Genomic DNA, 13581 nt, shown 5'->3' on the forward strand with positions numbered 1-13581 from the left:
GGAAACAGCACTGTGCCATTGATATACTGATCAGTTGCCTCTCACACGCCCCCAACTGGGGACCTGGCCCACAACCAAGGCCTGTGCCTTGACTGGGAATCGAACCAGCGACCTCTCTGTTCACAGGCTGGCACTCAGTCCACTGAGCCACAGCAGTCAGGGCGAGAGCCCCCCAACTCTTGCAGTTCTGTGGAACCATTGAGAGAAACAATGATCCAGATCCTTTCCTAGACAACCATCTTGCTCTCCCATGGGCTACTTACAAATATAATTCTTAGCACTTTGGAAAATGAGCTGGTCACAACGGTAAGTTATTTCAGATGCTTTTATTTTAGAACATGCTTTTTAACCATATGAAAATAGGGCCTGAGAAAAGAGAAACATACATTGAAAAGAAAGTTTAACAATTTTGAAACATCGAACTGTCTCAGGCCATGCTCCTCCCAGCTGACATTGGTCCACCAGCTCCTCTGATCTGTTCCAGCAGTTGTCAGTTCCTCTTCATGTAAAAGTGAGACCTTTTCTTTTTATCCAGTGTTTCCACCAGCTCACTATACAGGATATTCACCTGGGAAAGAGATAAATAAATAGATCTCTTGAGGGGAAAGGATATGTGGGAAAGCCTCCCCGACCCATGGTGATGGCAGCAGAGTCTAACCTATACCCGAGCCACACTGGGGAGAAAATACAGTCCTCTCTCGGGGAAGAGGGGCCCTATCACGCTGGGTCCATTTGCTAGGGACAGGCAGCTATCACATGGAAGAAGCTACCCAAAGCATAAATGATCCTTTGCTCTTGTTTGGTAACAAGACTTTTTCTCCACCAAGCGTCTCCTGGTTGGCTTAATGGTCCAGAAGTCTGCAACTCGGAAGAGTTCATGGAGGAAGTACCTTTGTACACAGCCACAGAGGCAGGCACTTCCTTGTGTGCACTGGCACTGACAGGGATGTGTCTTCCCAGAGCTCACTCTGGGCATTGGTCTTAATTAGACTCCATCCGCCATCCCTAAGTGTGTGCCTATTCACCATCCTTCCTGGTTTTCACTCTAAGAAATTGCTATTTACAGTCCCCTAACTCTTGGGAGTTCCATGGAACCACTGAGAGGAACAACGATGGAGATCCTCTCTCAGCCAAGGAAGGTAGCACCGAGGCCTTACTGAGAGCCCAGACAGAACCTCTCTGCCCCGAGTCCTGCTGCCCACCTTCTAACCCTCTCCCTCCTCACCTGAGTTTCGTAGACTTTCTTGAGGGAGCCAAGGTGGTCGAGGAAACGCAATGACAGGCCACACCACTTTTCAGCAGATACATACATCCCATTGCCATACATGAATATTCCGGTATTCCAGGACATGATCATCAGCCAGAGAACCTCCATTTCCGGGTAGCCTTCCTGAAATCCAAAAAAAGTGTTTGTGCTGTCATGATCATTGACTGTATCAGGGCTGGGTCCCATTCTTAGTAAATAACAGGTGCTCTGCTAACACCAAGGAGGGCGCCACAGCCTCCACAAGCAATCCTGTGCTCCTGGAGAGCAGGAAAAGAGCACCTTGAAGCTTTGTCAGCTGTAGAATGGTCTGGATCAGACCTTATGAAGTGACATAAACCGAAGAAGCAATGAGGCCTTCCTGGACTGAGTCCTGCTCTCTCTGAAGCAGGAGAAAAACCTGTATCCTGTTTGGGGCTTCCCTTGGTGCTATCCTCAGTCAGTCATCTCCCCAATACCTTACCTCTAATTTTCAGAGAAGGCTGCCAAGAAGTACTTTTATTGAATCTCTTAATTTCCTTGACCCGAGTCAGTCTGTGTTTGGAATAGAAATTACATTAATCTTTATTTATTTTCTTAGAGAGAGGGAAATGGAGGGAGAGAGAGAAAGGAAGAGAGACACTGATGTGAGAAACATTGATTGGTTGCTCTCCTACACACCCGAATGGACCCACAACCCAGGTGTGTGCCCTGACCAGGAATCAAACCTGTGACCTTTTGCTTTGTGGGATGACACCCAACCCACTAAGCCATGATGGTCAGGTTTTAATCTTTATTTTTAGTCGGGGGGAGAGAGGGAAGGAAAGAGAGAGAAAGAGAGAGAGAGAGAGGGAGAGAGAGAGATTGATTTTAAGGAACTGGCTCAAACAATTGTGGGGGCTGGCAAGTTTAAAATTTGTACAGTAGGCCAACCGGATGGAAACTTAGGCAGAAATCTTTCTATGTTACAATCTTTTTTTTAAAAAGATTTTATTTATTTGTGGGGCGGGGAGGGAGAAAGAGAGGGAGAGAAACATGGATGGGCTGCCTCCTGCACGTGGCCCAACGACGGACCGAACCTACAACCCAGGCATGTGCGACCCTTCACCTTGAGGGACAATACCCAACCAACTGAGCCACACTGGTCAGGGCTCTGCATTACAGTCTTGAGGCAGATTTCCTTCTCCAGGAAAACTCAGTTCTTGCCTGTAAGGCAAAAATTGGTTATGGAGGTTATTGCAGTTCTGTTATACTTAGTATCAACTGATTGCAATTTTTAATAAATATTAATCTTTGGTGTTGACAAAATCTACCTGGCTATGAACAAAGGGTACATTTTTAATATGGTCCCTTTGCCTTATGAGTGTCTTTAACATGGCTGATCATGGCTGATCAAAAGATTTTGCAGTAATGAAAAGGGTTAGTCTAGGGAACAACTTTCTCAGTCCTTGTATAGGAGATGGACTGCAAAGGGAACATCCATGTGCTCATTCCATGTTAAAGGCCTTCACCTACATACTAGGTCTCAGGTCCTTGGAAGGGAAAATGAGATAGGAGACTTGGTGTCTCAGCTGTAATACACTCACTGGGATCTATAAAAAATTACTATGCATAAAACACTATGAGAATGAGAGCGCTAGGATGGACAAGACAAAGCTCTTATCCTAAAGGACACGCAGTGCCTTGGGGGAGACAAGATACCCATGTGTGAAGAGGACTATACAAGTTGTGTGACTAAGGGCTAGTCAGAACAACGCAGGCGGTAGGTGTTCTCATTCAGTAAAAGAAATGAGCATCAGGCGGGCACGGTCAGAAGAGGTCTAGTTTCTCTGCTTGAAATGCCACCCCCATACCTGTCCACTTGGTGAACTTCTATTTTTTTCTTCAAATTTCACAAGCAGAGTTAGTTACTCTTGTCTCTGTTCCCACAGCAAGTGTTACACTCTTCTAACAGAACTTAGCAGGGTTTTTTTTTTTTTTTTTAATCCTCAACCGAGGACGTGCTTTACTGATTTTAGAGACAGAGGAAGGGAGGTGGAGAGAGAGGGAGAGAAACATCAATTGTGAGGGAGAAACACTGATCGGTTGCCTCTCGTACATGTCACAACCAGGGTCCGAACCCATAACCTAGGTGTGTGCCCTGACCAGAAATCAAACCCGCAGACCTTTGGTGTTCGGAGGGCGCTCCAAGTGAGTCACACTCGCCAGGGCACACCTTCTCAGGTTGTTTTGCACATGTTTACATATTTATCTCCTGCAGGCTGTTGATCTCCTTGAGGCACAGGAATTTTGATGTTCATCTTTGTATCCTCTGAATCCAACACTGTGCCCGGCACATAGCAGGGGTATAATAGTTGTTCACTGAATGCATGAATCAATGGATAAACAAATGAATTTATATCTAGCCGAATGCAATGTACTCAGTAAGGCTTTCCCTGACTCCCGGAAATTTATTATTCCTACCACTTTGTTCCTATGGCACTTCGTTCATGGCACTACAGTACAGCAGCACGTCTGTTTCCTCCACTAGGCTAGGAGCTCCTTCACGGCAAAGTGTCAACTACCTTCGTGTACTCACAGCCTGGCACAGTGTCCGACAATGTGATTTTAACTGAATTAATGAACAAATGACTGAACAAACATGGTCTTTGGGTAAATAAGATCTAGACATGCAAAGGTTATATGAAATGTCCAGATTAGGCAAACAGAGATCGAAAGCAGATTGGTGGTCGCCAGGGGCTGGGGGAGCAGGTAATGGAGAATGACTACTAATAGTTATGAGGTTTCTTTTTGGCCAGATGAAAACGTTTGGGCGTTAGATACTGGTGATAGTTGAACAATTTTGTGAATGTACTAAACAATGGACTTGTACACACTTTAAAGTTGTGAATGTTATGATATGTAAATTGTCAATAAAAATTACAAATATGTTGATGTACAGAGAAAGAAAAGGGCATTCCATGTGGGCAGAACAGAATAAATTAAAACATGGATTGTGCTTGAGACTGAGCATAGCTCAGGAAGACTAATAGTTATTTGGCCTAGGCAGGCAATTTATGTAGGGAAATTAATGGGAAATAGGACTAGAAATATAGGAGACGGTTACTTTAGCATTTTCTAAATGCTTTTCCTTAGAACATTACCATTACGCAAAATGTTAACAGATGGTCATAAAAATAGGGTTTTTGAGTCAAATATGTTTTGGAAATACTGCCTTCTATATATACCCCTTTGGAGCATGTGTAATGCACATTCATGAAAAATTTTGGGAAATATTACAGCAAAGAAACTACATAACTTTGTTTAATCCAAGGTATGTAAATTTTTACTAACATCTTATATAATGTAATTGGTGAAATATTGGGCTGGAATGTAAAGGGTTTTGTATTATGAGCCACAGATCTCAGAATTTCTTCTGCTGGTAATGAGAAGTCACTGAAACTTTATGAGAAGGCAAGTGATATGATGAAATTGAAGCTTTAATGATATTGAAATGCCAGCAGTGTTTAGAACAGACCTGTGTGAGAAAAAACACCGGCAGCAAGGTCTGTTTGAACGGAGTTGTAAGAGTCTAAGGATGAAGTGATGAGGGTCAGAACTAAAATAGCGACAGTGGAAACTGAAACATGCAAGAAACAAGACAACCTGGTAACTTACTTGATATGGGGAATATAAGCTAGGCCAATGACAAGTATCAGGTGATCTCACTTATATGTGGAATCTTATGAAGAACATAAACTGATGAACAAAATAGAAACAAAGGCATGGATAGTCCATGGAACAGACTGACAGCTGTGAGAGGGGAGGGGGAGAGGGGACTGGATGAAATAAGGGGAAGGGATTAGCCAAAGGACATACACGCATGACTCACAGACAGAGACAACAGTGTGGTGATGGCCAGAGGGAAAGGGGGGGATGGGGGCAGGGGCTGGGTGGAGGCGGGCAAAGGGGAGGGATGGGGACATCTGTAATAGCATCAACAGTAAAAAAATTAAAAAAAGAAAATGGCTTTAAAGTACATAGTTTGAATGGCTGAGAGAATGCTGATACTGCTGAAAGAAGAAATTGGAAAGAAATGTTTCTGGTGCTACAAGTTCAAGATAATGGTAAGTTCTATTTTAATTACGTTGGCACTGAGGTACCTCTGAATATACCACATAGGCTGTTGCAGTTATGGACTGGAACTCAGGTAATGGCAGAAGTGTAACAATTCACTTAAAGAATAGAGTATAGCACTGGCTGGTGTGACTCAGTGGATTGAGCATCGGCCTGCAAACAAAAAGGTCGCTGGTTTGATTCCCAGTCAGGACACATGTCTAGGTAGCCCAGGTTCCCCAGTTGGGGGCATGCAAGAAGCAACCAATCGATGTTTCTCTCCCTCCCTTCCCCTTTCTCTAAAAATAAATAAAATCTTTTTAAAAAAGAAGAGAGTGTAGAACATGGAGAGCTAAACAGAGAATATTGGAAGTGTTTATAGTTGGGTAGTAAGAGGAAAAAAACAGAGGAATGATGAGAAAATAAAGAAAAAAAAGAGGCTGTCCTTTTCACTTTCTACAGCACTGCTCACAAGCCTCATAGCTGTCTTACCCCGCTGATGATTACAAGTCTGAGGCATACTGCATATGATCCCTATGGCTGTCCAGGAGACTAGGATATGCACACAGGAGATCTGCCTTATGAAGGGCTGTATGAACAGCAGACCTATCAGGCGATCCCCAACATGATCAAAAACTTCATCCAGTATTTCCACAAAATCATCTCACATTTGATTGGCCAGAAGGTGTATGAGCCACAGGCGAGTCGTGTCTCCAGTGATATCATTGACCAGAAAGTGTATGAAATCCAGGACATCTATGAGAACAGCTAGACGAAGTTGATGCAAAGATTCTTCAAGGATACACTTGGGCCTGAGGCTGAAGCCACTGCTCTACAGGTTGGCAACAATGCGGTCTTCCTGATTTTGTAAAAAGAATTATACTACAGGCACACATATGCCATAGCCAGTGGGGGACCTTCCTTGGAGCAGAGGTTTGAATCCTATTATAACTACTGCAATCTCTTCAACTACATTCTTAATGCTGATGGTCCTGCTCCCTTTGAACTACCCAACCCGTGGCTCTGGTATATCACCGATGAGCTCATATATCAGTTTCAGTCATTTTCGTCAGTACCGCTGTAGGACCGCCAAGAAAGTTGGAGGAGGAGATTGACTTCCTTCGTTCCAAACCCAAAATCTGGAATGTTCACAGTGTCCTCAATGCCCTTCACTCCCTGGTAGACAAGTCCAACATCAACTGGCAGCTGGATGCGTATGCAAATGAAGGTCAGCTTGACAGTGTGGCTGGGGAGTACAGATGGCACTCCCTCTACCAGATGCTTGGTTACTTCAGCCTGGTGGGGCTTCTGTGTCTGCACTCCCTGTTGGGGGAATTACTACCAGGCCGTCAAGGTGCTGGAGAATATCAAACTGAACAAGAAGAGCATGTACTCCTGTGTGCCAGGCTACCACATACTATTATGTTGGTTTTGCATATCTGATGATGCGCTGCTACCAGATGCCATCCGGGTCTTTGCCAACATCCTCCTCTACATCCAGGGGACCAAAAGCATGTTCCAGAGGGCCACATACAAGCATGAGGTGATTAACAAGCAGAGAGGGGAGATGCATGTGCTGCTGGCCATCACCCTCACCATGTACCCCATGTGTATTGATGAGAGCATTAACCTCTAGGTGCAGGAGAAATATGGGGATAAGATGCTACGCATGCAGAAAGGTGACCCACAGATCTACAAGGAATTTTTCGTCTATTCCTGCTCCAAATTCCCATCTCCAGCTATGACGATGTGCACTCCAACTACCACAAAGAACCCTTCTTACAACAGCTGAAGGTGTTTTCTGATGAAGTGCAGCAGCAGCAGCAGCAGCAGCAGGCCCAGCTCTCAACCATTCACAGCTTCCTTAGGTGCTGCATCACTATGCCTGTGGCCAAGCTGTCTGGCTTCCTGGACCTCACCGAGAAAGAATTTAGGATTCAGCTTCTCGTCTTCAAGCACAAAATGAAGAAGACCTTACCTAGCTCAGCCATCAGTCTGTCAACTGAGTAGAAGTTTATTCATATCAAAGACTGAAACGTTTTAAGTAAATCTCAGTAAAGGATCTTCTTTGGAGCCAAAAAAAAAAAAAAAAAGAAAAAAGGAAAAAAGAATTTAAATAACAAGGCAATGGTCAATAATGAAGGCCAAGGTAAAGAAAGAGGCCATCAGATTTGTCTAGGAGGTGGTAATTAGTGGCCCTGTAGAGTACAGTGTGGCTAACAGTGCAGACAGTGAGGGAAAAGAGTAGCTAAAGATGAGGTCAGACAGGTAGGCATAGCCTAGTAGGCCACATTCAGGATTCTGGTCTGTACGAACAATGGGAAATGACTGAAGAAGATTAAGCAAGGCCACACATTTGAAACTTTGAAAGCTCACTCTGGTTGCTGGATGAAGAAAGGCATAGAAGAAAGCAAGAGATTCAAGACCAGCGAAAAGGCTCCTGCAGTAGCCGAGGTAAAAGAGAGTAACTTGAACTAGTTTGGTGATGGTGGAAGATGGGAAGAAGTGAATGAGTTTGAGATACTTCAGAGGGAGAATTGACAGGACCTGCTGATAGATTAGAAACAGGAGTGAGGGGAGTTGAGGATAACTCCTTGATGTCTGGCTTGGGCGACTGGGAGAATGGTAATGCCATTCAGTGAGTTAGGGAACACTGGAGGAGTTGTATGTTCATTTGCATTAGCTGTCCTCATGCCCAGCATTGCTCACAAGAATCATTAATCCTCAACAAAAAAATGCATACATGCAGCTACTCAACCCAGACTGACATTGATTTGCTTATGTGAGATACAAATCAGTGCCAGAAAATGGAGGTGTTTGCTCTGATGATTTTCTGGGGCTCATATTTGAAGCCAGTTTTCTCTGTCCTCAACATCTTAATAAATATGGCAGCCATACATACCTCTAACAACACTGTAGGTGTTTTGTCATATTTGTAGCTTTCCAGCCAAGGAAAAGCTAAAGGAGTTTGTTAGCACCAAACCAATGCTGCAACAAATGTTAATGGGCTTGCTTTAAAAAGAAGGAGAAAAAAGAGAAAAAAAAACCAGTGGAAAACAATCTAATAATAAAATGGCACTACATATGTATCTATCAATAATCACCTAAATATAAATGGCTTAAATGCTCCAACCAAAAGACATAAGGTGGCTGAATGGATAAGAAAACAAGACTCATATACATGTTGCCTCCGAGAGACACATATCAGATTGAAAGATACACACAGACTAAAAGTGAAGGGTTGGAAAAAGGTATTTCATGCAAATGGAAAAGAAAAAGCTGGGGGAGCAGTACTTGTATCTGACAAAATAGACTTTAAAACCAAGGCTACAGTAAGAGACAAAGAAGGACACTACCTAATGATAAAGGGAACAAGCCAACAAGACAATAAAACTCTTGTAAATATTTATGTACCCAACATAGGAGCACCTAAATATGTAATGTAAATCTTGATGTACATAAAAGGAGAGACTGACAGAAATACAGTCATAGTTGGGGGTTTTAACACCCCACTGACTTCAACGGGGAGATCTTCCAGGCAGAAAAATCAACAAGGACAGAGCAGCCTTAAATGACACACTAGATCAAATGGATTTAATTGGTATCTTCAGAGCATTTCACCCCAAGGCAGAAGAATACACATACTTTTCAAGTGCACATAGAACATTTTCGAGGATAGACCACATGCCAGGACACAAAACAAGTCTTAATAAATTTAAGAAGACTGAAATCATATCAAGCATCCTTTCTGACCACAGTGCTATAAAACTTGAAAGCAGCCACAAGAAAAACACTGAAAAACACACAAAGACATGGATGCTAAATAACATGTTATTAAACAATGAATGGGTCAACAATGAGATCAAGGGAGAAATCAAAACATACCTTGAAACAAATGAAAATGAGGACACAACAATCCAAAATCTGTGGGACTCTGGGAAAGCATTCCCTTACAGGCTTATCTCAAAATCAAAAACAAAACAAAACAAAAACAAGAAAAAAGCTCAAATAAACAATCTCACTTCACACTTAAAGGAACTTGAAATGGAACAGACAAAGCCCAATGTGGGTAGAAGGAAGGAAATAATTAAGATCAGAGCAGAAATAAATGAAATAGAGTCTAAAAAATGATACAAAAGATCAATGAATCTAAGAGCTGGTTCTTTGAAAAGATAAACAAGATTGACAAACCGTTAACCAGACTCATCAAGAAAAAAAAGAGAAAGGACCCAAATAAATCAGAAATGAAAGAGAAATAACAACTGACATCAAAGAAATACAAAGGATTTTAAGAAAATATTATGAACAATTATATGCCAACAAACTGGAAAACCTGGATAAAATGGATAAATTCCTAGAAACATACAATCTTCCAAAAATAAATCAGGAAGAATCAGATAATTTGAATGGACAGATTACACCTAATGAAATTGAAGAAGTAATCAAAAAACTCCCAACAAACAAAGCCCTGGACCAGATGGCTTCACAGGTGAATTTTACTAAACATTCCGAGAAGCACTAACACCTCTTTTTTCTCAAACTATTTCATAAAATTCAAGAGAAGGGAAGGCTCCCAAACTCATTTTAAGAGGCCAGCTTTATCCTGATTCCAAAATCAGATAAAGATACTACAAAGAAAGAAAATTATAGGCCAATATTCCTGATGAACATAGATGCTAAAATCCTCAACAAAATACTAGCAAACTAAATACAGCAATGCATCAAAAAGATCATACACCATGATCAAGTGGGAGTTATTTCAGGAATGCAGGGATGGTACAACATTTGCAAATCAATAGATGTGACTCACCACATAAACAAAATGAAGGATAAAAACCACATGATTATATCAATAGATGCAGAAAAAGCTTTTGATAAAATCCAGCACCCATTTATGATCAAAACTCGCAGCAAAGTGGGAATAGAGGAAAGGACACCTAAACATAATCAAGGACATATATGACAAACACACTGCTAGCATCATATTCAATGGGCAAAAACTATAAGCATTCCCCTTAAGATTGGGAACAAGACAGGGATGTCCACTTTCACCTCTCTTATTTAACATAGTACTGGAAATCCTAGCCACAGCAATCAGACAAAAATAAGAAATAAAAGGCATCCAAATTGGAAAGGAAGAAGTAAAACTGTCTTTATTTGCAGATGACTTGATACTGTTCATAGAAAAGATTCCACCAGGAAACTACTAGAACTAATAAATGAATTCAGCAAAGTAGCAGGATACAAAATTAATATTCAGAAATCAGTTGCATTTTTATATGCCAATAAAGAACTAACAGAAAGGAAAATTAAGAAAACAATCCCATTCACAATTGCTTCATAAAGAATAAAATACCTAGCAATAAACCTAACCAAGGATGTAAAAGACCTGTACTTGGAAAATTGTAAGACACTCAAGAAAGAAACTGAAGAAGATACAAATAAGTGAAAGCACATACCATGTTCGTGGATAGGAAAAAGTAACATCATCAAAATGTCCACACTACCCAAAGAAATCTATAGATTCAACGCAACTCCTATCAAGATTCCAATGACATATTTCACAGAACTAGAACAAATATTTCAAACATTTATATGGAACCACAAAAGGCCCTCCTGAAGAAGAGCAAAGTTGGAGGAATCATGCTACCTATTATCAAACTATACTACAAGGCCATAATCATCAAAGCAGCCTGGTACTGGCATAAAAACAGACACATAGATCAATAGAACAGAATAGGGAGCCCAGAAATAAACCCACAGTTTCATAGTCAATTAGTATTCAACAGAGGAAGCAAGCACATACAATAGGCTAAAGATAGTTTATTCAACAAATGGTGTTGGGAAAATTGGACAGATACATGCAGAAAATGAAACTAGATCACCTTCTTACACCACACACAGGAATACATTCAAAATGGGTCAAAGACTTAAATGTTATACCTGAAACCAAGAAATCCTAGAACATAAGCAGCAAAATCTTGGATATTGCTCATAGAAAATTTTTATCTGATATCTCTCTCCAGGCAAGGGAAATGAAAGAAAAAAATAAACAAATGGGACTTCATCAAACTAAAAAGTTTTTGCACAGCAAAGGAAATTGTCAACAAAATAAAAAGACAACCCACAGAATGGGAGAACATATTCACTGATCCATCTGAGAAGGAATTAATAACCAAAATTTATAAAGTACATACAAAACTCAACACCAAAAAAACCAAACAATCCAATTAAAAATGGGCAAAGGACCTGAACAGACAGTTCTCCACAGAGGACATATAGATGAAAAGATGGTCAAAGTCACTAATCACCAGAGAAATGAAAATAAAAACCACAGCGAGATACCATCTCACATCTGTCAGAATGGCTATCAAAAATAAGTAAAAAAAACAAGGGCTGGAGAGGATGTGGAAAAAAGGAAACCCTTTTGCACTGTTGGCGGGAATGGAGACTGGTGTAGCCACTGTGCAAAGAAGTGTGGATAATCCTCAAAAATTTAAAAATGGATCTGCCTTTTGACCCAGCAATCCCACTTCTGGGAATATATCTGAAGGAATCCAAAACACTAATTTGAAAGAACATAATCATCCCTATGTTCACTGCAGCACTAATTATAACCACCAAGATATGGAAGCAGCCCAAGTGTCCATCACTAGAAAGGTGGATAAAACAGCTATGGGACATACACAATTAAATTCTACTTGGCCATAAGAAAGAAGAAACTTTTACCTTTTACAATAGTATGAATGGAGCTGGAGAACATTATGCTAATGAAATAAGCAAGTCAGAAGAAGGCAAATACCATATGATTTTACTCATATGTGGAACCTAATGAACAAACTGAACTAATGAGTAAAACTGAAACAGACTCACAGATGGAGAATAGATGACAGCTAGTGAGGGTGAAGGTTAGGGGGTAGAGGGATTGAGCAAAAAAGAAAAAGGACGCATGGACATGGACAACAGGGTGGTGATTGCAGGGGGAAGGAGAGTATAAGGGGACTAAATGGCAATGTAAAAAACATAATAAAGATTATATATTTAAAAAAAAGAAAAAGTATAAATGACCCATGGATGTGGAAAACAAGGTGGAGATTGACTGTGGAGGCAAAGGGTGGGTGGAGCAGAAAAGAGCAAGGGAGGGGGGAAATTGGGACAACTGTAACAGAACAATAAAAATTTTGTTTTAAATAAAAATACAAAATAACCCAAAATGCCAGGTGGTACCACCATTTTGACTTAATCCATAGTATACTTATATGTACTAGAGACTTTCCACTATTAACTATTTACATTTTATAAACTCAGGAAAATTTTGTAGTATGCAATTACATTGTAATATGAGTTTATTTACCCTAAAACTCCTATCAGAAAGTATTATCCTATGTAATTTATTTTTAAGTATATTTTACTGATTATGCTATTATAGTTGTCCCAATTTTTCCCCTATGCCCCCCTCTGCCTGGTACCCCGCTTTCGTCCAGCATTCCTCCCCCTCTTAGTTTATGTCTATGGATCATGCATATAAGTTCTTTAGCTTCTCCATTTCCTATACTATTCTTAACATCCCCTTGTCTATTCTACACCTACCAAATATGCGTTTTAATCCCTGCTCTTTTCCCCCCATTCTCTCCCTCCCCCCTCCCAGCTGATAACCCTTCAAATGGTCATACCTATGATTCTGTTCTTGTTCTTTACTTAGTTTTTTTTTTAATGATTTAGTTGTTGATAGTTGTGAATTTGTCGCCTTTTTAACATTCATAGTTTTCATCTTTTTCTTTTTCTTAAATAAGTCCCTTTAACATTTCATGTAATAGTGGCTTGGTAATGATGAACTCCTGTAGTTTTGCCTTGTCCGGGGAGCGCTTTATTTGCCTTTCCATTCTAAATGATAGCTTTGCTGGGTAGAGTAATCTTGGTTGTAGGTCCTTGCTTTTCATCACTTTGAATACTTCTTGCCAGTCCCTTCTTCCTTGCAAAGTTTCTTTTGAGAAAGCAACTGATAGTCTTATGGGAACTCCTTTATAGGTTACTCTCTACTTTTCTCTTGTTGCTTTTGAGATTCTCTCTTTATCTTTAACCTTTGGCACTTTAACTATGATGTGTCTTGATGTGATCCTATTTGAATCCAACTTGTCTGGGACTCTCTATGCTTCCTGGACTTCTATGTCTATTTCCTTCACCAGATTAGGGAAGTTTTCTCTCATTATTTTTTCAAGTTAAGTGTTCAATTTCTTGCTCTT

The 13581-nt window shown here is 40.6% G+C and overlaps 1 protein-coding gene and 1 pseudogene across 1 annotated transcript in view; one reads left to right on the top strand and one right to left on the bottom strand.

The window, feature by feature from the left end:
* Positions 1-490: 490 nt before the first annotated feature.
* Positions 491-13581, bottom strand: part of TEX11 (testis expressed 11) — a 156101-nt gene continuing 143010 nt past the window's right edge. The window contains exons 28-29 of the mRNA XM_054574233.1: positions 1226-1390; positions 491-568 (exon numbers count right to left, since the gene is read on the bottom strand). Of these exons, the coding sequence (XP_054430208.1) occupies positions 491-568; positions 1226-1390 (243 nt within the window). The remainder of the gene's footprint in view (positions 569-1225; positions 1391-13581) is intronic.
* LOC129071083 (eukaryotic translation initiation factor 3 subunit L-like) lies at positions 5272-7348 on the top strand (annotated as a pseudogene).

Source organism: Pteronotus mesoamericanus, unplaced genomic scaffold (assembly GCF_021234165.1).
Source record: "Pteronotus mesoamericanus isolate MK-2021 breed Mesoamerican mustached bat unplaced genomic scaffold, CSHL_Meso_final contig_256, whole genome shotgun sequence".
NCBI classification, from domain to species: Eukaryota; Metazoa; Chordata; class Mammalia; order Chiroptera; family Mormoopidae; genus Pteronotus; species Pteronotus mesoamericanus.